Source organism: Rhamphochromis longiceps, linkage group LG23, assembly GCF_057381845.1.
Source record: "Rhamphochromis longiceps isolate RC_006_pf linkage group LG23, R_longiceps_female_GT1.1, whole genome shotgun sequence".
NCBI classification, from domain to species: domain Eukaryota; kingdom Metazoa; phylum Chordata; class Actinopteri; order Cichliformes; family Cichlidae; genus Rhamphochromis; species Rhamphochromis longiceps.
The window spans coordinates 44,095,998-44,123,124 of NC_140578.1; the positions used below are offsets into that span (position 1 = coordinate 44,095,998).

The 27,127-nt window shown below is 42.9% G+C and overlaps 1 protein-coding gene and 1 long non-coding RNA gene across 4 annotated transcripts in view; one reads left to right on the forward strand and one right to left on the reverse strand.

Moving 5' to 3' along the window:
* Positions 1-8,075: 8,075 nt before the first annotated feature.
* On the reverse strand, positions 8,076-14,085 carry LOC146642786 (uncharacterized). 3 transcript variants are annotated; one of them, XR_014909502.1, is made up of 3 exons: positions 13,133-14,085; positions 8,734-11,949; positions 8,076-8,650 (listed from the first exon to the last, which is right to left on the reverse strand). It is a non-coding gene; the product is annotated as an uncharacterized LOC146642786 (long non-coding RNA). The 3 variants fall into 3 exon arrangements; XR_014909504.1 differs by having other exon boundaries at positions 8,076-9,982; positions 10,220-11,949; positions 13,133-14,081; XR_014909503.1 differs by having other exon boundaries at positions 8,076-10,970; positions 11,245-11,949; positions 13,133-14,080.
* Positions 11,747-27,127, forward strand: part of LOC146642787 (NACHT, LRR and PYD domains-containing protein 3-like) — a 204,838-nt gene continuing 189,457 nt past the window's right edge. Inside the window, exons 1-4 of the mRNA XM_085397193.1 lie at positions 11,747-11,883; positions 16,075-16,356; positions 20,777-22,547; positions 22,627-22,800. Of these exons, the coding sequence (XP_085253319.1) occupies positions 16,083-16,356; positions 20,777-22,547; positions 22,627-22,800 (2,219 nt within the window). The 5' untranslated portion in view covers positions 11,747-11,883; positions 16,075-16,082. The remainder of the gene's footprint in view (positions 11,884-16,074; positions 16,357-20,776; positions 22,548-22,626; positions 22,801-27,127) is intronic.

Here is a 27,127-nt window from a genome sequence, read left to right on the forward strand (position 1 = left end):
TACCAGGTAGCCCCATGCCTGGAAGCCACATATTTGTTTCTCTCACACTGTTCAACAACATGATAACTGCTCACACCAGTGAAGGCCGAACAGTGGTTTTGTCACATAACTCAGACATAGGCTATGACATTACTGCACCATGTCGACACACAGATCTAACCTACCCCATACACTGTACTATCTCTGCTGTCACATTGCCAGCTGAATATCAAAACATGACATTATGGTCAAGAGGTGAGAATGATGTAGGATTTATTGACTGTACACCTTATCATGCTCAGCTGAAAAACAACAAGCCGGTATATGTCAAGCAATATCCCATTTCCGCTGAAAAAGCCGCAGCCTTAGACATCATCATAGGAGATTTATTGACAGTTGGAGTAATAAAGCCCACAGTATCTCCATATAACACTCCTGTCAATCCTGTGCCAAAGCCTAACAAACCTGGCGTATGGCGTTTCACACAAGACTTAAGGCAAGTTAATGCAGTCATTATGCCTCTGCCACCTGTCGTCCCAGATGTTCCCAGCATACTGACATCTATTCCAGCAACAGCCACACATTTTACAGTGGTGGATTTGTGCTCCGCCTTTTTCTCAGTACCTGTGCATGAGGACACACAGCCGATATTTGCTTTTACACATAGAGATAAGCAGTACACATGGACTCGCTTACCCCAAGGCATGGTAGACAGCCCTGCGGCTTTCTCAATGGTGGTACGTGCTACCCTGGACGGCTTCATTCCTCCAGAGGGCTGTATTCTGATCCAGTATGTAGATGATCTCCTCCTCTGTGCTGAAAGTGAAAAACTATGTCAAACTGCCACACACATGCTACTCCAGCACCTCCAACAGACTGGCCACAAAGCATCAGCAAAGAAAATGCAGTACTGTCAGACTTCTGTTCAATATTTGGGATTTACACTGTCTCACGGACAACGTTCCATGACTACAGACAGGGTCAAAGCTGTGACCTCTGTCCCTAAGCCCACTACACAGAAGGAAATGCTGTCTTTCCTAGGCATGGTGAACTATTGCAGACAGTGGATACCAGACTGTTCTTTTCATGACCACATTCTGCGTGAATGCTGCAAAAAAGACAAGCCTCCTCGAATACTGTGGTCCACAGAAATGACTGCCTCTTTCAATGCATTACAGGGAGCGCTGACCTCCGCCCCTTGTTTGGGTCTGCCTGACTACCACTTACCGTTCCACCTGTACGTCACAGAGAACGGCACAACCTGCGCAGGTGTATTGGCCCAAGAGCATGGCTGTGGCTACCATCCAGTAGCCTTCTACTCAAAGGTGCTGCCAGCAGTAGTTCAGGGGATGCCGGCCTGCCTGAGGGCAGTAGCAGCTTGCTCTATCATGATAAGGGACTGCGAGAAGCTCACACTCTCACATGACACTATTCTACACACCAATCACCAGGTCACGACCATTCTAGCAAACATAACTACACAATACATGACCGCACAACGTCGCTCAGGTTATGAAGCTACACTGACTTCAACAGCAAATCTCACTATAAAAGCAAGCAGCACACCCAATTCGCCAGCACACTTACTCATTCGTATGCTGTGTTCCTCTGACCGACAGGATGGTTCAGACGACCCTGACGATCATGATTGTATGACACGTATACAGGAATCCACAGCACCACGCCCAGACTTAGAGCAGACACCAATCCCAGACTCAGTCATTGTTTATGTGGACGGGTCCTGTTCAAAACCAAATGACAACTTATTTCTTTGTGGCTATTCGGTGGTGACATTGCCTGACATCATACTAGAGGCTCACTCATTACCATTTCACTCAGCACAAAAAGCAGAGCTCATGGCTTTAATACGCGCCTGTGAGCTCCATGTGGATAAGCGGGTAACAATTTACACTGATAGCCGTTATGCATTCGGTGTGGTGCATGACTTTGGCACATTGTGGAGACAAAGAGGATTTAGATCTGCTGATGGAAAATCGATCGCTAATTCTGACCTTGTTCAAAGACTTTTGCAGGCTATACAGCTGCCATCGGCAATTGCAGTTGTTAAAACGAAGGGGCACAGCACGGCTGACACAGACGAAGCAGTGGGAAATGCTCTTGCAGACGTAACCGCGAAAGCAGCTGCTGCCTCACAGCAACCACCCAGAAAGGAAGTATTATCTTTGCCTTTACAGCTGCCACTTGTCACGCTCCCAGACTATTTAGAAGCAAATGTTGACCTAAAATTCATACAAGAGCAAGCCTCTGCCTTAGATTACACTTACTGGGAAAGTAATGATTGTACCTTAGATAACAGAGACGGCTTATACAAAAACCTTGAGGGTTTGATTGCCCTCCCATCTTCACTACTGCCAATCCTTGTCCGCCATTTTCACGGTGTGAGTCATGTCAGACAAAGAGGGGTAATAGGAGCAATAAAATCAAGATTTGTAATCGCGAAAACATCACACGCAGTAAAACGCATATTAGCAACCTGTCTAACATGTGCACGAACTAATGTAGGAAAACCAAAAGCAAAACATCAGCATTTACCACAACCAGATTTCCCATTTTATACATTACAAATTGATTTTACACACATGCCAGCACAAGGAAGCATCAAGTACTTACTGGTAATAGTGGATCAATTTAGTAAATGGGTAGAAGCTTATCCAACATCAAAAGAAACTGCAGAAGTAGTCTGTCAAAAGTTGTGCAATGAAATAATACCCAGATTTGGAATACCTCACCAAATTAACAGTGATAGAGGACCTTCATTTACATCAGAAGTAATTCAAAAGTGTGCTAAAACTCTAGCAATAGACTGGAAATATCATGTGCCATACCATCCTCAGAGTTCAGGAGTTGTAGAAAGAATGAATAGGACCATAAAAAATCGCCTGACTAAAGCAATGATAGAAACAGGAATGACCTGGATCAAACTACTTCCTCAAATCCTCTGCGAGATTAGAATGACTCCATCCGCAGCAACCAAATTATCTCCATTTGAAATAATCATGGGAAGACCGTTTCCAACACCATGGTCAGCCTCCAGAGGGGCACCGCTATTAGAAGGGGACATAGACACTGCATTGTCTGACTATGTTCATAACCTGGTAGAAACACTGAATAATAACTATCAGAAAGTTTGTCTCTCTCAGCCTCTCCCTTCCACAGATCCAACCCATCCGTGGAAACCAGGAGATGCGGTGTTGGTAAAGTCGCTAAAACCAAGGGCACTCAGGGAGGCCGCGTGTTCCAGCCCCCAGACTGTACTTGCAGTGACGAGAACCAGCATCCTCACAGACGGACAACCTCAGTGGATTCATGCCAGCAGGGTTAAGACCAGCCCCACCAAACCACCTAAGGCGTCGGATCAAGTAGATGACGACTCAGGCGAGCCAACGCCCGGATTCAATACACCTACACACACACAATCACTGATTAACACACAACGCCTGAAAGAGCCACAGCAAGGTACTCGAACATCCAGCAGGAACAGAAAGCCTAGAGTACCACACAATGTCTAACCTGATAAAGATAGACTCGTTTCATCCTGATAATGGAGAAAATGAAATGCCCATTGTCATCACACGACGCTTATACGGGGTCTCTCGAACCTGGGACCAGGCCAGGAGACGACTGAAGAACTGTGTTTTTTATATATTTAGGTTATTAATCATATCTACTGCATTAACTTTAGGATTTTTATTTACTATTTCGTATTGTAAACTGCAACCCTGTTCACATTTCTGCAAGCCACATTTTGCTGACAATACCTCATGCTCCACTTGGCAAGACACCCACCTAGTACACTCATCACGTTCTCTAAAATCAGTAGAAAGCAACACAGACACCACCAATAAACCATCTTATGCACCCCCTAGAACAGGAACTAATTATAGCCTTTCTAACAGTCGTAGCATGTATTATTTTGTTTTTGATGATTATTGCCTGTTGTGTGATACCCTGTGTACGCTCAATGATAACCCATATAGCTACCAGTACAGCTACTTCAATGTATTTGCAATTAGCACAAATTGATCCTGAGGATGTGCCAGATGTTACCAATGATGTTCCTGATGTGTATATTGAACATTAGGTTGTGAACTATTACATTTTATGATTTGCTTTTTATATTATGTTATTACATTTGTGATTTTTCCTTTCTATTTGAGTTATTATTTTAAAAAATAATAAAAGAGGGGAACTGTTAGGTATTTTAGTACCATGGTAGCATTTACTGGATATTGTTTTATAGTGACATTATGCAGGAAAACTCTGTCATTCAATAAGGCCCCTTTGTTTTAGTTATTTTTCTCTTTGACCCAAGAATTGATGTGTGAGAATCACAGGCTGGTACAAGGTTGAAATACCACAGAGATCACTCCCTCAGCTACATTAGTTTCTTAATCTTTTAGACGCCTGTTGAAGGCCAAATGGTTTGTTTCAGATTTCACTAATGTAAGAACTCTTTGTTTTGTGCCTTGAAAATATGTCGCTGAGATAATCACAATTGTATCTGAACTAATAAACTACACAAAGGATGCTTCTTCACCCATGGGCAGGAAGACGCTGCCTTATCTTGGTCTGTACTGGTTTAAACTGATAAATCTGCTGTCTCATGAATTTTACCCTCTATATAAACTGTTGTACTTGTGAATAAAGTTGAGTCAATTTGGGAAGACAATCTGAAGCAGTCTCTGTTTTCTTGTTCTCCCAAGCTGCTCCCGAGCTCGTACTAACACGCTGAATGGCATGCTTGAATATTGCTTGAGAATATATTTGACTGTGTTACAGACTAAGGGACATTCTCTGCTGATAGGTGAAGGTACATTCTCTGCTGATAGACGTCCACGCCTCGAAGGAAGTCGATCCACGGATTAGGCCTTGGAAACCGTTTCCTTCAGATAAGACATGAGAAACTCCTTGAAAAGGACAGTCTCCATTATAGCACCTCATGGAAGCTTTGTTAGACGACCTGTCATTAAAAACTAGAAAGACCATCCAGCATCGGGAGCTTTCAGACTTCCAGGTATGACAACAAGCCTATTGCTGGTTTGCCCACTCTGACTGTGTCAGTATTTGCTCCACATACCAACTGCTCCGACCCTAAAGTAAGCCAGAATCCCACACAGCCATATGTAGGCACATTCCAACCACAAAGAATAACTGGGGATTCTTCATCCTGTAAACATCCTGAACAACTGGTTTTGGTGGTTTGATGGGAACAGATCCTCACCTGATCAGGAATACCAACGATCACCCCACCACTCATGTCTTGTTGGGAAATGTTTGCAGTCCTCAAGCTGTGAAAGTCATCAGGTGCAGCAGTCATGAATACCATGTAAACATCCCTGTTGGTAGGACAAACAAATAACAGTGGGATTCATTCGAGAAAACAGAACTTGTTTGATTCCCTGTCTGACAAAAAGAAATTAATGCAACGTAAAAATTAGATTTAAAAAATCAGCAGCATCATATGTAACCAGGTCCTAAATTACATATTGTTATAATTACACAAAATTTGTTCTAAAGCCCAAACTGCTCCTGGTATATCTGACTTTTAGCACCTCCAAGCCTGTAGTCATCTTGGTTATTAGTTAGGCCCCTCCCCCGTGTGTCGCTATGTGTATAGGCACTGTTAATGCTAGCATGAACAGATCATTCTTGCTGGCTGTTGTAGTGGCTTGAGCTAACTCTCATCCCAACTGTTTATATTTGGTTATAGGAGCTGGAGTGGGCATTAATGCTCCACAATTTACAAGCTGGGACCTGCCGCTAATCCATGGTTAAAGCCTTTACCCACATCAACACTGCAGGCAGAGGCTAACATCTGCAATACTATTAATAATTACACATAACTGTAGCAACAACAAAGAGAGGCTCGAACAAGAAAGGCTTGAAACCCTTAGAAAAGACTGATCAGAGTTGGTTCAATGAACTCTGATCATGTTCATTCGGAGTTAAGCTCGTGTGTGTTTAGAGACAGAGAGCCATCATGTTACCAGGATTCTCCAGAGAAACACAGAAATAAAGAGCAGAGCCTCCATCTTCATTTAGTGGACAGAGGAATATGATCACAAATCAGTGTGGGCCAAAATTTGTATCTTAAAAACTAGGAGGGGATAAAGTTATACCAACATACTGTAATATTTTTATAATATACACTAGCAAACTTTCATGCTGTGTGTGATATTAAAAATATTGTATTGTGTGATATCACATTCTATTGTGATACAGCATTTTAATCTGACCTTTGATTTCTAAATGCTTCATTAAACTGTCAAATATACAAATATAGACAACTGTGGGATTTGTCTAAAGTATTTGCATATGCCATAGAAATGTTAGCACTCACAGTTTACTGGGCAAGGTTTATGCAACGTTTCAACAAGACCAGTCCACTTATGACAAACGCGATCATACGAGCATTATAGTACGATGCAGTCTCTGCATGATATGACTATCTATTCAGCTGTAACCTGACAGGGACAAAGTCTAGGAGACAGAAACTGAAGATAGACACCATTTACTGATGGACCTGTTATATTAGGTGACAATTCCACGTGAAAGTCTAAAGAAATGAATACATACAGGGCAAGTCTTTATGAGGCAAACATGATATGCATCTCACACGAAAGCGATTTAGGTGATTTTCTGTGAGAAATGTGTAAAAAGATCCGTACTCTGAATTTCAGATACTATTGATCTGTTTGTTGTGTGTCTGAGGGTTTACGCAGGGACGTTTTGTGTAAGCACTGATTGCTACAGTAGCATCCAATCAATGCTTACAGTGCAAAGAAACTGGCCTACAGTCTGACAGCTGCATTAATGTCTACACAATCTAAGAGTTTGAAAGATGGACACACGTGAGATGATCATAAATCCACAACAGAATCCTTTCTGTCCTAACATACTGATGAGAAAATAACTGAAGCACTCGTGTCAAGAACAACAACAACAAAGGGAAACATGCCTAACTTGGATTTCAGTGATTGTGAAAACAAACACATGCAAATGAATTTCCTCTGTGCGCTTTGCCTAATTCAGGAAATCACTATCAATCAAGTTGAGTGTGAGTCAGTGAGTATGTTATGTTCACATAGACTGTTACCTCAGGGGCTAACTTACCAGATGAAATGAACCTTTATGGAACGGAAACCCAGAATTTGTTTCAAGTCACATTTTAGCTTAACCTGCATGGTGGAAAGTGCCTGTACCAGAGACATGATTGTTGCTGCTTAGGTTAAAATATCTAGTATATGTCAATAATGTAACAAAAAAGAAGAAGAAAATCTGTGGCGGTGTAAAAGTCCCACTAAATGCGTCTCTCGGTGTACATCTAAACTATATAACGATTAACCGCCAACTGTGAGTTCAATTTAAATTTTCCTTTACAAATGTGTGTTTGTTTAGGAAGGAAAAAAATGTGTGCGCACAGTGTTCGGCAATATAGACTCAAAGGCAGCACCAAGACTGGCACGAGACTATTTCCACTGCACTGAGGGTGGGAACTCCAGGCCTCGGGGCCGCTGTCCTGCAGGGTTTAGATGTGTCCTTGATCCAACACAGCTGATTTAAATGGCTCATTTTGAACGTTGACATATACATCAAGGAATGGACCAGCCACTGCACTGATGTTAAACCAGTTCAGAAGTTCATTTATCATCATGAACCACCAATTTATGAGCAGACAAACCAAAGTACACTCCAAGATTCAGTTGCTTGTAGAAGCACGTTTAGCAGCAACAGCTCAAAGTCATTGTTTTCTGTATGACTATCAGTCTCTCACATCATTGGGGAGTCATTTAGGCTCACTCTTCTTTATAATGTTGCTTCACTTCATTGAGGTTTGCACAAATTTGTTTATGCAAAACTCACGACCACACTACTTCTATTAAGCTGAGCTTTAAACTTTCTAAAATATAAAACCTGCTAGACACCGGTGTTGTGCCAAAAAGTGATTGTCTGCCAAAAAGTGATTTCTGGTATTTGCCAAAAAGTGATTGCTCGTATTTAAACTGCTATAAGTAACTTGTTGGGCTATAATATGTGAAACATATGTCAAATGCTTCCCTCGTGGATGACATAAAGTCATCTTGAGCCACAAACAACATTCGTGTAACAAGGTAGAAGCCGCGATCAGTTTTTGGCAGCGACTTTTATATAACCTTTATTTATTTAGTTAAAAAAAAATCTCATTAACATTAAACATGTCTTTTGTAAGAGTAAGTTGGCCAAGAGGACAGCAGCAATGGCAGCAAATATTACAATAGTTCAGTAAAAATATTTTAAGTGAGGATAAAGGAGCGGATTGGTTATAATGTAAGTACAGGGTGGGCCATTTATATGGATACACCGTAATAACATGGGAATGGTTGGTGATATTAAAGTCCTGTTTGTGGCACATTAGTATATGTGAGGGGCAAACTCCTCATGTTGGGTGGTGACCATGGTGGCCATTTAGAAGTCGGCCATCTTGGATACAACTTTTGTTTTTTCAATAGGAAGAGGGCCATGTGACACATCAAACTTATTGGTAATGTCACAAGAAAAACAATGGTGTGCTTGGTTTCAACGTAAACCTCCAGCAGAACCAGGCTCAGGGAGGGGCAGGGCCATCTGCTGACCGGTTGGGGTGAGAGAAGGAAGACAGGATGAAGACATGCTGTGGAAGCGAGACAGAGATTAATAACAGATATGATTCAATGCAGAGAGGTCTGTTAATACATAGTGAGTGAACCAACCAACCACAGCATCTGTGGTGAGAGAGTCATCAAGGAGTTCAGGCACTCCATCAAGCTCACAGTCACAGACTCAGGTGAGATTCTAGAGTTGCAGGGCTTCCTCCAGAGCAGCTGTTAGAAACACAGCTGCATCTTCTTTCTCTCACACACAGAAAAGAGTGAGACAGAGTGAGGCATCAGGGAGTTTAATTACCAGCTTTAAGACAAATGAATGAGAGTGCTGAATGATAGCACTCATGAGTGGTGCAGCATGCTTTAATTACTACCCACTAGTGAATGTGTCAGCAGCTGAAACTGTATTAATGGTGATTTAAAGAAACGAGTCCCAGTGTGTAGACCAGGCAAGCTGCTTCACTTGTAACACACTGGCAGAAACCCCAAGTCAGTTAGGATGACTACCTGAACATTTGAATGTTTCCACTGGTCACTGAGGTGGTACGTTACAGGGATCCAGTCTGTTCATTTACAGGACTCTACTAGAGCTGCTTTGCATGACTCACAGTTTAAATAATGCTTCTTTGTCTGATGCAGGGCCTTGGTTCACCCCATCAGTTGTGCAGGGGGTCGTCTGCTCTGCAAAAGTGCACTTTAATGTAAACTGTGCAGCAGTGCTGCAAACTAACCCAGACGAAATAAAAGCACAATGTCAGGAGCTACTGCAGTTCAGCATCAAACGTAGGCCAAATCAATCATTAATATGATTTTCATGATCATCTTGTTTGTCTTAATGTTCTTATGATTCAAAGAAACATCCAGCAGCTGTGAGATCGGCTGTACTGATTTAAAATGAAGTGTGTACGGCCCCAAAGCCTCTGAATGAGCTGCAGATGTGTTTCAAACTCCTGTAACAAAAGCAAACATGTCTGCATACCGGCTAACTTTGTCCACACACTGTTTCTGCTCTGCAGGTTTCACAGATGAAGATGCAAATAGTGGAGGATACGGGGATGGAGGAGATTGGGTTGGACTTTCATTAATAGTTTGTCTGTTAGTTTGGGCTGTTTGTTGTTCCTGCTGCTTCCGCTGTCGTCATAATTACCTGCAAGGAACTAAAGCCATTATAGCAGCATCCTCCTGAAAACAACATCTGCTCTGCTTTTCCACAAGAATGAAGATGCAGAGGTCTGGCTTTAGGATCTGAGCTCAGATAACATCTGGAGTTTAAAGCATAATTTTAATCTTCTTCTGCACAAAATGGCTCAGTCGAGTGCTGCCAACTCCAAGAGGTTTTCGGAGGATCGGGTGATGGAGATCTATAAAGTAGGAGTAACATTATATAGCTACTATGTCAAAATTCTATAGTATGGTATATGATATGGCACAGCCCTGCTGTAAAGATCAAATGTGTGACAGTGAAAGGTGCTACAAAGAAGTCGGGAGAGAAATGCTGCAGAAAAGTCTCTTTAGCAAACAACGAGCAAACATAAAGCCCGTCCATTTCACATTTAAGGCAGGTAGTATGTTTGTTTTTCTAATGTTGACAAACTGACCCTCCATCCATCCACTTCTGCTGATCCTTTTCAGGGTCGCGGGGGCGCTGGAGCCTAACCCAGCTGTCTTAGAGCGAGACAGACTGAAGACCTGTCCAGTCCGCTGTCCCTACTAAGTGCATGTCCTTGAAACAGTGGAATAAAAACTAAAGCAATGACAAATAATGATCCTCATCATCAACATTACTACCGAAATGTGAACTAGCAAGTACAGCCTGAGCCCATAGAAACAACATCTTTGTAATCTGTAACAGTTTTGGATTTTTGGACATGTTAAACAACTTTTAAAGGGTTTTTCACAAAGATGCTGAACATTAAATGCAGGATGCCACAGACATCCATTTTAGCCAACAATCTGCCATCTTCACCTCCAGTGTTCAAATAAAACGGAGACGTTGTGACATCAGCAGGAGACAGAGATCAGCTAGAGACACGCAGACAGTTTAAGCAGGCTGCTGTTCAAGTGGAGGCTGGTATGAATCCTGCTTCTGTTTATGTTTCCTGTTGAACAAAAACTTGACCAGAAACTGACATACCAACTTTCAGACTAGCAGATCCATCCTCCTTCCCTCCATCCTCTGTGTGTCCTTCTGTCTGACCTGCAGCTGAGAAACAGGTGTGAGGTGTCAGCTGTCAGGTAGGTGATGAGTGAAGAACAGAACAGAATCCATTTCCTCTTCAAACTGCTGTCAGACATGAGCTGTGTTCCAATTCGTCGGCTGCATCCTTCGGAGGACCCGGCCTTTGCGGTCTACGTGGGCCGGGATGGTGGGGACAGAGAGGCTGTAACTACATCTGGTGGTGTCACTGTGACCTCAGAGCAGTTTACATGAAACATGAAACGAATTACAACTTTTGCGATATTGACCAGCTCATGATGCAGAGTGTAGACTGTATCTGTGATAATGAAAATGATTTAAGGACTGGTTTATGACACGTCTTTAAAAAATATAAAGTCTGTACAAATGTGAAACTACAAAGTTAAAAGCAGCTGGAACGACAGCTGTTCAAAGCTGAACACTTACATCAGCCAGAAGACAGAGTGAGTCCTCCATCTCTCTGAAGGAGGCCATCGTGGTGAGCACAGATGCAGCAGCAGTGTGGATGTGTCCACTCTCACAGTGTCTCTCTTTCAAGTTTGTCCTCACATTCTCAAAAAAAGAACATGTCTATGCAGATGCCCAGAGCCTAACAACACACCCGCTATAAAAACTTTTGCACCACCAGATTTTCATATACTTACATTTGAAAGTGTTCGTCTCCTGCATTAACTCCCACTTCGATCACTATCATTATCAGAAAAATATCTCCTGTATGGCCCGCAATGAATCCTGGGATATGTTGGGCCACAAAGGACACACCTGACCCATCCTTCAAATTCAGGGAAATGAAGGACGCATTTGGAAGACTTCAAATTTGAACAGCCTTCGTCGCGTCCATGTGATACAATTTCCTACAAATGTGGCATTCGAAGCATCCTCTCCCTGAATTTGGAAACACCCAATGTGATGATAGAGAGCAGGAAGAACCAGTCTCAACAAGAGACACACACACCTGATTTCCTGTAACTGCAGAGGGGAGGAGCCACCCGAGCAGGTGGGAACAGGAAGAGAAACAGCTGAGCCTCCGTCAGAGCAGCAGGAGGACGGTGGAGCTGAGGCAGGGTGAGTGTTAACACCACATTGTTGTAGTTTTGCTGTCAGAGTCTCTGAGTGTGTTTGTTTGTGTGACTGTAGAGAGAAGAAGAGTCACAGTGAGCTCTGTAGCTGTGATTGGCTCAATAATCACCTTCAATGGACTGAACGCAGAGAACGAGCCAAGGAACCTGACAAACCTGTTTGTGTGTGTGTCTGTGTGTGTGTGTACCTGTTTAGACATGTTTGTGAGGACAAAGAGTTGGTATGCTACTATGTGGGCTAATAGAGTCCCACAAAATGGCCGTCCTCACGAGTTTGAGGATATTTTTGAGGCTTTTTGGTGTCCTCACTAAAATCTGAAAACAAGTGTCTGTGTGTGTGTCTGTGTGTGTATGTGTCATAAAGAGAGTCGAGTTCACGGTCGCACACTTTCTATCTCAGAGGCTGTATCCCAATTCTTCGGAGCCCCTCTGATGACATGGTCCAAAAAATAAATCAATTGTGGCCACAAAATACTACTTCGTGCGCACGAAATGCTAATTTGTGGGCACGAAACACTTGACCAATAACCGTGATCCTTCCCAGGCCCTTGCAGTTGGTTGACAATAAAATCTATCCCGGCGTCCAGGCCCTGTAAAGCAACTGGGCTCTCAGTATCCTGTTTAAATGTCTCTCCGTAATAATGGTTCCTTGCATTGCAGGCTTTTCAAAATGCATTGTAGCTCATTCCCAGCCTAAAATAAAACTCACTCATACCGTCTCTGTCCACGGTGTATAGGTTTAGCCTACTCTCATGCTTGTGTCTCTACGCAGCTGTCCAGGAATTGTATCAATATGATGTTGCCACAAATGCGTAATTCGTTGCCACGTTATACCCATTTCGTGCTCTCGAAAATAGTATTTCGAGGGTATTTTGTGGCCACAATTTATTTATTTTTGGACCATGTCATCAGAGGGGCTCCGTACAATTCAGGTACTATTATTATACTATTAGTGTTAATTGTACTTTCTGCAGTGTTTAAATGATTACATATACACACAGTTACTGTCCCTCCACACATACGACTTGGTTCTCCTTCTATGCCCCAGCTTTGTTTACTTTTTCCCACCGAGGCTTCTAGACTTCTGATTGGCCAGCATTTCTGCACGGTTAGGAATATATCTCCACCTGTTGCTTTGGCATGTTCCTAGCAGTGTTTTCCTTCATTTCTGCCTTTACGTGTGGACGGGATTATTTTTGAAAACAAAAACGGAAAATCTCCGTTCTCAAAAATACCCGTGTACGTGTGGACGTAGCCTCAGTCTATGTATTTACTGCTTTGTGGTGAAGGTCCGTGTCTCATGTCAGTGTGTTTAGTTTGCGTTTCCTCTGTCTCATCTTGTCAATCACTCCCAGCTGTGTCCTGGGACAGGGATAAAGGGCAAAAAAACAAAAACCAACTAAATAAGCAGACAAAAAAAAAAATATATATATATATATACACACACACACATACATCAATCACCTGGATCACCTGTTGAGAAAGAAAAGAGAAAACAAGCAGAAGAAAACGAGAGCAATACAATAAACAACATCACAATGATATATAGTAATATAACAGTAAATACTAAATATTAAACATTATTGTGCAGCACATAAGATCAACAGAACACAGTGTGCTTTGAGGTACACTCTAAGAACTAAAACTGATAATTACTTAAATATTTTGGTGCAACACACTGACATTTTAGACCTTCTTCAGAATACTGTATATACTATGGGCATCATGGTGCTGATCCAGAATCCTTACATTATTATTTATTACTAGAGCTACAATAATAAAGCAATGAGGAGGGGGAAGTAATAAATATGAAATAATGTATTTATGATGATTCCATTTGTTTCACTATCCACTCTGTGCAGGGCAAAGCTTATTACATGTATAGAGATACAATCATTTTACTGCTGTAAAATCCAAATTTTGTCTTATTTAAAATATAAATCTAATATAATCTGCATCTTAATGTATGTTCTTTAAAATACAGCGTGTTTTTAATATATTATAATTATAATAATGCATAATTATGTGGACATGTATATTAGATCGTTTTTTAGTGAAATATAATCCCCCCAGAAGGGCAGGAAATGCTCTGTAACTTACTTTAAAACTAAATATGTTCCCTAAAACGGTGACAGAGCTACAGACCCATGACAGCCTTACACAGGTAGCCAGCAGCTATGACCAGCACTACATGTGCAGTTAATAAAAGGACAGGTAATGTTTGTCACGCTGTTGCACACACAGCACGCTCATTTGTTTCAGTTCGTCAAATTGCCACAAGACAACTTACCAACGTGTACGTAATAAGCTAATACTCCTGGGTGCTACACACTACAGTGTACGCTGTACACCTACTTACTGGGTTTGTTGCATCAGTCTGTGTCTCTGAGTTAACTTGTGTTTCTCCTACAGCTCCGGACCGCAAAAGATGCGCGTGCTCTTTGTGAGCTCGTTCCCGGCTCGTAACCAGCGCGTTCTGCCGTCGAGGGCGATCATTGGTTAAATGTGATCATGTGACTGATGCAAGCCAGATCCTTTTATTTAGCAAAACTGTGATTAATAGTTAAATATTATTGTTGAGGGGCACAGACAGGACTCCGCACGCACGCACACATTAAAAAAAAATAATACTTTTTTTTTTAAAAAGTTGCCTCAACAAAAGGGCACCTTGGGCACCCATCAGGAAAGGGGCGGGTGCTCAAGCCCCTCTAGCCCCCCCCCCCCCCCCCCCTCTGCACGTGCCTGTCGCAGAGAACGGGGGTGTGAGAAGACTCCAAAACCTCCCTCCGCCCGCTCATTGTAGTGTTGATGCATGTGTGTTCTAAGGTGCATTTCCCCAGCTTTGGAAAATTCAGAGGCACAGATGAAGCTGGGGTACACAAAAACTGTAAAGCCAGGTGGAAAAGGTTCAGATAAGATGTCTTCCTGTTCCCCCAGTACGTTAAAGGATCCTCTGATCTTGGAATGTTTCTCTCCGACACTCTCCACAATACTAAGGGGTTGGCAGTCCGTTATAATAAAACTCAGGACTGCATGGTCCAGAACAGACTTCCTAGGTGCTTGATTTCAAAATAATAAAACGCATGTTAATTAAAAAATGATGATAAAGCAGTTCAGTGTCAATATAGGCCGACCTGTGTTCATTCTCGGTGTGTTTGTCTCCTCATTTTCATGTTTGGTTCTGTAATGCCTGAACACTGAGGAGGTGCTTTTGATTGTGTAACAAAGCTCAGCAGAATAGAAAATAAATAATTTACACTGCAAGTCACATTGCTGTTTTTCCTATTCTGATAGATTACACTGAAACAAAGACAGACAAACTATTCCCTTATTTGCAGTTAAAAGATCAAAATGATCCCACACAGCAGAAACATTTTTTTTTCTTTCAAGCTCAATTTTGTTATGGAGAGATGTTTTTTTTTTTTTTTTTATCTTTGCGAGAGTAATTTTGGTTTTTTTGGGGGGGGGTTTTGGTGGCGACTCATCCCATTGACAGATGCAGATGCGGTACCTTTTAAACACAGTTTAGCGAGTTGGTAATGAGCGATACAGCAGCTGTATCGATCACGTGACTTTTTCTTAAAGCGACACACGCACCGATACAGGTTTCGCTCTGTGAGCTTGATACAAGCGTCGGTGCATCAGTGTTGCTGGACCCATCACTACTATATAGTGATGTGTTGTGGTGCTTTGCTCCCACCCCTTGTGTTCCGTGTTTTCGTCTTCCCTTCGTGTACTTCTTCATATTCGTGTACTATTAGTTTTTAGGTTTTTGCTTAGTTTCCATGCTCACCTTCGCCATTTCTGTTTGTATCACCATGTGATGAATAAACTCACTTGCATCTGAGCTGCCTGCATAAAGGGTCCTTTGATAATTTACACACGGCTCGCAAACCGTGACGAAAACACTGGAAAAATTGGGCTGTTCTAAAACGTTTGACGGGTAGTGTATATATTTAGTTTATATATTTTCTTTATTTATAATAGTTTGTTTTATATTGTAGCAAAGTGTTACTTGGATACTTCTCTATGTGCTTCTTCATGTGCAATTTTGTTGCATTCTGAGCCTTAGAAATTTATTGTGATGAACTGCTGTTAGAATCAAGTTAAATTCTGATAAATCAGACAATTACCTCTCCAGCTGTTGTTACAGTCTTTGTTTATCGGGTCCTTACAGGGTAAAAGATGACGACACCTAAAGAAATCCTTCTGGGGACTTTGAAGGATTTGGGACGTGATGACTTTGAAGAATTTAAGTGGCATCTGAAGAACGGGTCTGTAGAAGGTTTACCAGCAATCCCAGAGAGTGAACTGGAGGATGCAGAGAGGACGAACATAGTGGATCTGATGTTTGATACCTACTCTATCAACACTTTTGAAGTTGCTAAAAATCTTTTGGGGAGGATAAACAAGAATGATCTGTTGGAGAATTTAAATAAAACCATCCCAGAACCCACAGGTAAGTCAGGGAATGACTAAACAAAAAATACATAAACAATAAAAACATTAGTTAACATTACACAGGTGCCATTAAAATCCATATAAATAATAAATCCAAAACACTTGCCAACACTTTCAGGAGTGAGAGACTGCAGAAAGCCAACAGTTTGTGTTTTATGCATCTGCACAAATAACCTCCTGTGTACACACATGAATATCTGCTCTTTGGGTTGGTTTGATTAAAATGGGACCAGCAGCAGGTTTTCTGCCCATTTTACAGATTTATATTGTCAGATTGGTTTTAGAGCTGTTTTATCAACATAAATGAGGCGACAACAACAGTTTGGGACACGTCACAAATATGATCAAAGTGCTTTTTCTTAAATCTATTTACCAGTTGAAGGTAAAGTTAAAAAAATGGCTGCCATTTCTTTCTGCTGTTTGGAGACCCAAACAAAAAAATGCCCAGACAGTAAATGCTTTTTATTATGGTTTATAAACAGGACACTAAGGTGATTGGTCAAAGGTTGGAGGAAAGCCACAGTTCTCCTTATATGACTGAAATCCACCATTTCAGCTCATGTTTTTTCTTCTGCAGCTTTCTGGGAGATTCCACTTCAGCCTTCTGCTGGCAACGCTCCCGTTACCAAGCTTCCCTTAGGTAGTGTCATTAGAAGACATAGCATACATTTACACTGCTATGCAGATGATACCCAGCTCTATCTGTCCATGAAGTCAGATAACACACACCAATTAGTTAAACTGCAGGAACGTCTTAAAGACATAAAGACCTGGATGGCCGCTAACTTTCTGCTTCTTAATTCAGATCAAACTGAGGTTATTGTACTCGGCCCTGAAAATCTTAGAAATATGGTATCTAAGCAGATTCTTACTCTGGATGGCATTACCTTGGCCTCCAGTAACGCTGTGAGGAACCTTGGAGTCATTTTTGACCAGGACATGTCCTTCAACGCACATATTAAACAAATATGCAAGACTGCTTTCTTCCATTTGTGCAACATCTCTAAAGTTAGAAATATCCTGTCTCAGAGTGACGCTGAAAAACTAGTTCTGTCATGGTCCTGGGTCGTTCAGCGTTTTGTTTCATTTTTGGTATCACCTTGTGTACTTTGTGTTAATTCTGATTTTGTATTAGTTCTTAGGTTGATCTCTACCTGTGTCTTTCCTCTGTGTTCTGTTCGTGTCCCCGAGTTTGTGTTGTAAAACAGTCTGTTTCCTGTTTTACTTTGAAGGTTTGTGTCTCGTCTTGTGAATTAGGATCAGCTGTGCTCCCCTCCTGTGTGTCATTCCCTCATTACCTTGTGTGTATTTATAGTATGTGTCTGCCTGTGTTCCTCGTTGTGTCGTCTGCATTACTGTGTTAATCAGTGTTACTACTCGTCTCTCTATCCAGCCTTCTTTGTGTCATCTCTGTGTATTCCCCGCTGTCCTTGTGTTTTCAGGTTTGTCTGTTACAGTGGCTTGCAAAAGTATTCGGCCCCCTTGAACTTTTCCACATTTTGTCACATTACAGCCACAAACATGAATCAGTTTTATTTGAATTCCAGGTGAAAGACCAACACAAAGCGGTGTACACGTGAGAAGTGGAATGAGAATCATACATGACTCCAAACATTTTTTACAAATAAATAACTGCAAAGTGGGGTGTGCGTAATTATTCAGCCCCCTTTGGTTTGAGTGCAGTCAGTTGCACATAGACGTTGCCTGATGAGTGCTAATGACTAAATAGAGTGCACCTGTGTGTAATCGAACAAGGCCGAACAAGGAGAGTGCTGATCCGAAATGCAGCCAAGAGGCCCATGGTGACTCTGGACGAGCTGCAGAGATCTACAGCTCAGGTGGGGGAATCTGTCCATAGGACAACTATTAGTCGTGCACTGCACAAAGTTGGCCTTTATGGAAGAGTGGCAAGAAGAAAGCCATTGTTAACAGAAAACCATAAGAAGTGCCGTTTGCAGTTTGCCACAAGCCATGTGGGGGACACAGCAAACATGTGGAAGAAGCTGCTCTGGTCAGATGAGACCAAAATGGAACTTATTGTTCAAAATGCAAAACGCTATGTGTGGTGGAAAACTAACACTGCACATGACTCTGAACACACCATCCCCACTGTCAAATATGGTGGTGGCAGCATCATGCTCTGGGGGTGCTTCTCTTCAGCAGGGACAGGGAAGCTGGTCAGAGTTGATGGGAAGATGGATGGAGCCAAATACAGGGCAATCTTGGAAGAAAACCTCTTGGAGTCTGCAAAAGACTTGAGACTGGGGCGGAGGTTCCCCTTCCAGCAGGACAACGACCCTGAACATAAAGCCAGGGCAACAATGGAATGGTTTAAAACAAAACATGTCCATGTGTTAGAACGGCCCAGTCAAAGTCCAGATCTAAATCCAATCCAGAATCTGTGGCAAGATCTGAAAACTGCTGTTCACAAACGCTGCCCATCTAATCTGCCTGAGCTGGAGCTGTTTTGCAAAGAAGAATGGGCAAGAATTTCAGTCTGTAGATGTGCAAAGCTGGTAGAGACAGACCCTAAAAGACTGGCAGCTGTAACTGCAGCAAAAGCTGGTTCTACAAAGTATTGACTCAGGGGGCTGAATAATTACGCACACCCCACTTTGCAGTTATTTATTTGTACAAAATGTTTGGAATGATGTATGATTTTCGTTCCACTTCTCACGTGTGCACCACTTTGTGTTGGTCTTTCACCTGGAATTCCACTAACATTGATTCATGTTTGTGGCTGTAATGTGACAAAATGTGGAAAAGTTCAAGGGGGCCGAATACTTTTGCAAGCCACTGTAGTTTTTCCAGTTTAGGTTTATGTTTAGTGCTGCCCTCACCTTGGTTTGTTCACTGTAAATAAAACCTCACTCGCATCTCCACCACTGTCTGCAACTTGGGTCCTCATTTAACTCCACCGCACGACTGCTGCCCCAGCCGTGACAAGTTTATGCATTTATTACGTCAAGGCTGGACGACTGTAATTCATTATTATCAGCAAGTCCTAAAAACTCGCTGAAAAGGCTTCAGTTAATCCAAAATGCTGCAGCAAGAGTCCTGACAGGGACTAGAAAGAGAGAGCAGATTTCTCCTGTATCGACTTCCTGTTAAATCCAGAATTGAATTCAAAATCCTGCTCCTCACATACAAGGTCTTAAATAATCAGGCCCCATCTTATCTTAATGACCTTGTAGTACCATATCCCCCTATTAGAGCACTTCGCTCTCGCTCTGCAGGCCTACTTGTTGTTCACAGAGTATTTAAAAGTAGAATGGGAGGCAGAGCCTTCGGTTTTCAGGACCCAAAAAGATAGTTGGGGTTTTTTCTGTTATATTATTGTAGGTTCTTTATCTTACAATATAAAGCACATTGGGGTGACTGTTGTTGTTATTTGGAGGAATTAATAAAAAAAACTTTTATACTTGAAATTCTTTCATTTATTCTACATATTTATTCATTACTGGCTCCATAGTGTTGTTTATGTAATATGTGAAATGTTGCTAGTATTGATTTGGTGCTGTATAAATAAACATAATTAAATCGAATGTGTCTCTATAAAACCTGCCCTCAGTTATAACCCAAGTGTCAGGGCTCAATGGCTCATGAAAAGGAATGGAGTCAAGCACAGAACCAAAAAACGGAGGCTGAGTGACTTTTAACAGAAATGTATTTTACTAGATTTCTTGACGGAGAAAGCTGAATCACGGCTAAATTCAACAGCAAGCGAGGTATTATGAGAAGTGCAGAGCTGAGGCCAGAACATAAGCTGAGGCAGGTCAAAGGAACAACAGGGGCAGAATCGGGCGAATAGAAACTATCCAGGATCACTGGAACAAAGGAGATAATAATCAGAGTGGTCCACAGTGTAGTGAATGAGTCCAAGATTTAAAAACTAAGAGGTGTTACGTGGCTGCAGGTGGAGATCAGCTGGAGGAGGAGATGAATTAAATCTGGGTACAGAGTGAGATGTGGGTGCACAGGGAGGCAGGCAGCTGAGGATGGCAGTTTGCAAGAGGGAGTTTTCCCAGCAGTGGCAGGCCAGAATCCTGAGGCGTGACTTATGGCGAGAGTTGGAAGATGTATCCAGGTGCCGACTAGGGAACAGGAAAAGAGGGTTACGCGAAACAAGCTGAGGAGCACAAGACAAAATGTGAGGCAGAGAACTGACTGTGCTAAGCACACAATCTGGAGAAGGTTCATTGTGAGTGCTGCTCATAAATACTGCCGGAGTAATTGGCAACAGGTGAGGAGCACGGAGGAGTGAGGAGGGCTCCACCCAGGCGAGGAGAGCTGATGCTGTGGAAAGTTACTCAGACTCACCCGGATCATGACACCAAGAGTCCAGTGAACTGAACACATAACCACAGTAACCAGAATGCAGTTTTCTCATTTGTGTCATTTGCTGTTTATTCATGCAGAGATTCTCACTGAGTGTCAGCTCAAACTCAAGTCAGACCTGAAGCAGAAGTTCCAGTGTGTGCTCGAGGGGATTTCTACAACAGAAAACCCGACCCTCCTGAGTCAGATCTACACAGAGCTCTACATCACAGGGGGAGGGACTGCAGAGGTCAATGGTGAACATGAGGTCAGACAGATTGAAACAGCATCCAGGAAACCGGACAGACCAGAAACAACCATCAGACAAGAAGACATCTTTAAACTCCCACCTGGAAGAGATAAACCAATCAGAACAGTGCTGACAATGGGAGTGGCTGGCATTGGGAAAACAGTCCTAACACAGAAGTTCACTCTGGACTGGGCTGAAGACAAAGCCAACCAGGACATCCAGTTCATGTTTCCATTCACTTTCAGAGAGCTGAATCTGCTGAAAGAGGAAAAGTTCAGCTTGGTGGAACTTGTTCATCACTTCTTTACTGAAACCAAAGAAGCAGGAATCTACATCTTTGAAGACTTCCAGGTTGTGTTCATCTTTGATGGTCTGGATGAGTGTCGACCTCCTCTGGACTTCCACAAAACTGCAATCCTGACTGACCCTAGAAAGTCCACCTCAGTGGATGTGCTGCTGATAAACCTCATCAGGGGGAAACTGCTTCCCTCTGCTCGCCTCTGGATAACCACACGACCTGCAGCAGCCAATAAGATCCTTTGTGACATTGTTGACATGGTGACAGAAGTCAGAGGGTTCACTGACCCACAGAAGGAGGAGTACTTCAGGAAGAGATTCGGAGATTCGGAGCAGGCCAGCAGCATCATCTCCCACATCAAGACATCACGAAGCCTCCACATCATGTGTAGAATCCCAGTCTTCTGCTGGATCACTGCTACAGTTCTGGAGTTTGTCATGAAGAACAAAGAGAGTCAAGATCTGCCTAAGACTCTCACAGAGCTCTACCTACGTCTTGTGCTATTTCACCTAAAAACGAAGGACATCAAGTATGATGGAGGAGCTGAGACAGAGTCATGCAGGAAGATCATTGAGTCTCTGGGAAAACTGGCCTTTGATCAGCTGCAGAAAGGAAACCTGATCTTCTATAAATCAGACCTGACAGAGTGTGGCATCGATATCAGAGCAGCCTCAGTGTACTCAGGAGTGTTCACACAGATCTTTAAAGCTGATGAGTGCCACATGTTCAACAACGTTGTTTACTGTTTCATCCATCTGAGCATTCAGGAGTTCTTTGCTGCTCTTCATGTCTATCTGACCTTCATCAACTCTGGAGTCAACCTGCTTAAGAAACAATCTCCTCGCTTTAAAATCTTCCAGAAAACACTTACTGTAAAAGACTTCTACCAGAGTGCTGTGGACAAAGCCTTAAAGAGTCCAAATGGACACCTGGACTTGTTCCTCCGCTTCCTCCTGGGTCTTTCACTGCAGACCAATCAGGATCTCCTATGCATGCTGACAGAGACAGGAAGTAGCTCACAGACCAATCAGGAAACAGTCCAGTACATCAAGAAGAAGCTCAGTGGGAAACTGTCTGCAGAGAAAAGCATCAACCTGTTCCACTGTCTGAATGAACTGGATGATCGTTCTCTAGTGGAGGAGATCCAACAGTCCCTGAGATCAGGACGTCTCTCCACAGATCAACTGTCTCCTGCTCAGTGGTCGGCTCTGGTCTTCATCTTACTGTCATCAGATCTGGATGAGTTCGACCTGGAGAAATACTCCCGTTCAGAGGAGGCATTGTTGAAGCTGCTGCCAGTGGTCAAAGCATCCAAGAAAGTGCTGTAAGTGAATCTATGAACAAATATGTTTAATAATGCTAGATGAATAAAAGAATATGTCTCCATTGTTATTCTTCCTCAGGCTGAGAGATTGTAAACTCTCAAAAAGAAGCTTTGAAGCTTTGTCTGAAATTCTCAGCTCCCCATCCAATCATCTGAGAGAGCTGGACCTGAGCTCGAACTACCTGCAGGATTCAGAATTGGATTTGCTGTGTGTTGGACTAAAGAGTCCTGACAGTAAACTTGAAACTCTCAGGTAAGGATACAGACTTTTTGACACTTTTTGACTCTTAAATCTGTAAGTTTATCTTGATGCGGACGTTCAAAGTCAGCACAATTTTCCTTTTAAGTTCCTGAGTTTATATTTTTGACTGTCAGGTTGTCTGGACAGATGTTTTTATTTTATTTTATTTTTTTACTTGTCCCTAAAGTCAGAACTAAACCCACATGTACTGTAGATGACTTTCTGTTACTGGAGCAGCCTTCCTGAAGACAGCAGTGTGTTTTCATGCTTTTAAAGCCAAACTCACCTTTCTGACCTGGCTTTCATTTATTATCTATTTTTGTTTGTTTATTATATATTTATTTCTACTGTTTAACTACTGCTCACATCTGTTATCCTCCTTTTTAATTGTTCATTTCTTTTTACCCAGTGTTTCTATATTGCACTTTGTATTTGTCATCTATATTTATCATGCACTACTTTGCTCATTTATTGTTTGGTTTTAATGTTATTAAATTCTGGTCCTTTGGTATTCTTTACGGCCAAAAAGACACGGCTCAAAAGTGGTCTTTTCACTTTAAAAAATTATCTTTATTTTACATATCCGGATATGGAGACCTGAACACACAACCCCAGGTCTGAAGCACAAAACAGGAAGCCTAGTCATTTATATAGACGTCACACACACTTTAAGTTTCGATCAAACACTCTGCTTAGTTTCACTTTTTGCCTGCAAAAGCATGTAATTTCCTGTCAGTCCTGTCGGCACAGAGTGTACTCAGAGTTGGGCCTTTCTTATAAAGCAATATAATCAGCATATAAGTATTTAAGATTATAAATTTAAACCTCAACAATGTTCTTACCTGGTCTCTGGTTTGTTTATTTGTTTGTTTGTTTGTTTATTTATTTGTTTGTTTGTTTATTTGTTTGTTTGTTTGTTTGTTCGTTCGTTTGTTTGTTTGTTTGTTTGTTTGTTTGTTTGTTTGTTTGTTTGTTTGTTTGTTTGGTTTGCTCAGTTCTGTTTTTCTGAGGTTTTTAAGTTATTAAATTTGTAACTGTAGTGATTTGTGTGTGTGACAGAGAGGCACTGCCAGGGATTTTTGACACAAGTTGTTCTTGTAAAATCAGTCTGTGAAGGTTCTCAGACATCCAGGTCATCGTAGTCTAAGAAGCTTGGAAAGAAAAGCGTCTGGACTTCTTTAAGTTTCCTTGAAGATGTTTCACCTCTTATGAGAGAAGCGTCTTCAGTTCTAAGAGTCAAATGGTGGAGTGGGGCAGTCAGTGAAAGGGCAATGGTGGTGGCTCAGGGTTTGTATGTTTGGGGGGTTCAGAGGGAAAAGATGAATGCAGGTCTGGAGTTGGTGTGTGAGAGCAGGGAGTGAATTCTGATCAAACATGAGTGTCATGAAGCCTGTTTGCAGTTATTTGCACTGTTTTCCACTCTGGATGTTGTTTCTGTTCAGCTGTGAGTATAAAAGGCTCCATTCTACAACCTGTTTGTGTTAGTTGTTCAATAGAAACATTATTTTGTGCTGATGTTGCACTTCTTTTATTCACAACCAAAGAGTTTTTGAAGTCTGCATCAAACTGATTTAAATGACTTTTGAATATTACTTTAAATACTTTAGATTTAAAATTCTGATAAAAGTTTAAATACAAAGATCACTATATTCTAATGTTTTGGCTGCAGTGTGTTTTTGCAGACAGGTATAACAGAACAGCTTTAGTGTTTAGATTGTTTAAACTTGAGTATGAACTTATACAAAATGCAGCAAGAGATTAAAAAAAACGTTTGATTATAAAATCGACTATATTGGATTCCTATCGATATCGGACATGAAAAGTGGCATCGTTCCATCTCTGCTTTGATTAGAGACACAGCTCTGTGTTTTCCAATTTGTCATTTTGAAAATTTACATTTCTTCACTGTTGAACAGCAGAAATGAGACTTTCCCAGGGAGGGGTCACTTGCCCCTCCCTTCCTTCCCTCCCCATCTCCAGCTGCCTCCCTCTTCCCGCTCCACCACAACCACCCACACATGCAGGGCCTTGGAGTAGGGGTATGTCACCAGGGTGCAGAGGAGGCTACCCCCCCCTCTGTCCCCTTCTGGCTGCCTCTGCCTCAATTTTATCCCACAACTTAGACATTCACATTACTCACACTCTCATTACACATACATATAGGATCTTGGGGGTGGGCACGATACACGGAGTCCAAAGTACCATCAGGGTGTACACCCCACCCCTGGCATCGTTGCCCACCTCTCAATTTTAAATACACGTAGACATTGAGGGCTAGCAGGAGGGACCATGCACTTACCTGCTGCTCTCTGGCAGGTAGCTCCAAGCCCTCCTGGGTTTTAAATGCACCTTAGAACACACATGCATCAACATTACAATGAGCGGGTGGAGGGAGGTTTGGAGTCTTCTCTCACCCCCATTCTCTGCGACCTGCTGGAGCAGGGGGGCTAGGAGGAGGAGTTGGCCGTCCGGCTGCGGTCTGGAGTGTGGAGCCTTCCTGCTGCTGCAGAGTCGGGGCGGTCTGCCTCCCCCCACCGCAGGGAAAAGGGAAACACCACCTCGGTCTGGGTGCAGTCCCCCCCTCCAGGGGCGGGGGCACCTAGACCCGGTTTGTAGAGTACGCTTGGGGAGTGTGATCGTGTGTACAGCGTCTCTTTATGTTTGTCTCCACGTTGGTTGAGTGTGGAGTAAGTGCATATGAGAGCATGAGGGTGGGAATGGATGTTTGTATCTGTGTGTGCCTGTATGTCTGTGTCTATATGTCAGGTTGGGTGTCAGGCGCCACCTCTCTGGGGACATCTCAGGCCCTCCAAGGTTTGGAGGCCTATCTCCCCCCACCACCACTTCCCCTGCCAGTGGCGGACCCCCTCAGACATCGGTGCGTTGGTGGTTCTTTGTGTCCGGGGATGGGCGTCCAGGTACACACCGGCTCACTCCTTGGCGGCCGCTTATCGGGGCCTGGAGCCTGGGGCTCGCTCGGGCCACTTCGGAGGTGGGGTGCCCCCGGCCTCTCGGCCTGGGGCTCGGTCACTCAGGCGCAGCTGGCTGCCGGCGGAGCTCACGGGCGCGTCACTGCAACTCCCCCTGGCTTCTGCTCCGCGGCTGCTGAGTGAGCCCTCATCTGGGACTCTCCTCAGCTCTTTCCGGGACAGTGGCGCAGCTGCCCCTCTGTTGGTCTTCCTTGGTCTCTTGTGTTCTGGGGGCCTCTGGATGTCTGGAGTCTTGATCTCCTCCACACCTGCTTCACGCCCTGGAGGACGGGGCTGTGGCCCCCCCACACCCTCTAGCAGATTATTACATGAAGGAACCTTTTAAAAAACAAAAAACAAGCGCATCCATGCTCACAGGTGTACACATGGGTGATCACACCCACAAACTACACCCTTTTTGGCTCCTACCTCAAAGCACACTGTGTTCTGTTGATCTTATGTGCTGCACAATAATGTTTAACATTTAGTATTTACTGTCATATTCCCATATACAGTGGGGCAAAAAAGTATTTAGTCAGCCACCGATTGTGCAAGTTCCCCCACTTAAAATGATGACAGAGGTCAGTAATTTGCACCAGAGGTACACTTCAACTGTGAGAGACAGAATGTGAAAAAAAAATCCATGAATCCACATGGTAGGATTTGTAAAGAATTTATTCGTAAATCAGGGTTGAAAATAAGTATTTGGTCAATAACAAAAATACAACTCAATACTTTGTAACGTAACCTTTGTTGGCAATAACAGAGGTCAAACGTTTACTATAGGTCTTTACCAGGTTTGCACACACAGTAGCTGGTATTTTGGCCCATTCCTCCATGCAGATCTTCTCGAGAGCAGTGATGTTTTGGGGCTGTCGCCGAGCAACACGGACTTTCAACTCCCGCCACAGATTTTCTATGGGGTTGAGGTCTGGAGACTGGCTAGGCCACTCCAGGACTTTCAAATGCTTCTTACGGAGCCACTCCTTTGTTGCCCGGGCGGTGTGTTTTGGATCATTGTCATGTTGGAAGACCCAGCCTCGTTTCATCTTCAAAGTTCTCACTGATGGAAGGAGGTTTTGGCTCAAAATCTCACGATACATGGCCCCATTCATTCTGTCCTTAACACGGATCAGTCGTCCTGTCCCCTTGGCAGAAAAACAGCCCCATAGCATGATGTTTCCACCCCCATGCTTCACAGTAGGTATGGTGTTCTTGGGATGCAACTCAGTATTCTTCTTCCTCCAAACACGACGAGTTGAGTTTATACCAAAAAGTTCTACTTTGGTTTCATCTGACCACATGACATTCTCCCAATCCTCTGCTGTATCATCCATGTGCTCTCTGGCAAACTTCAGACGGGCCTGGAC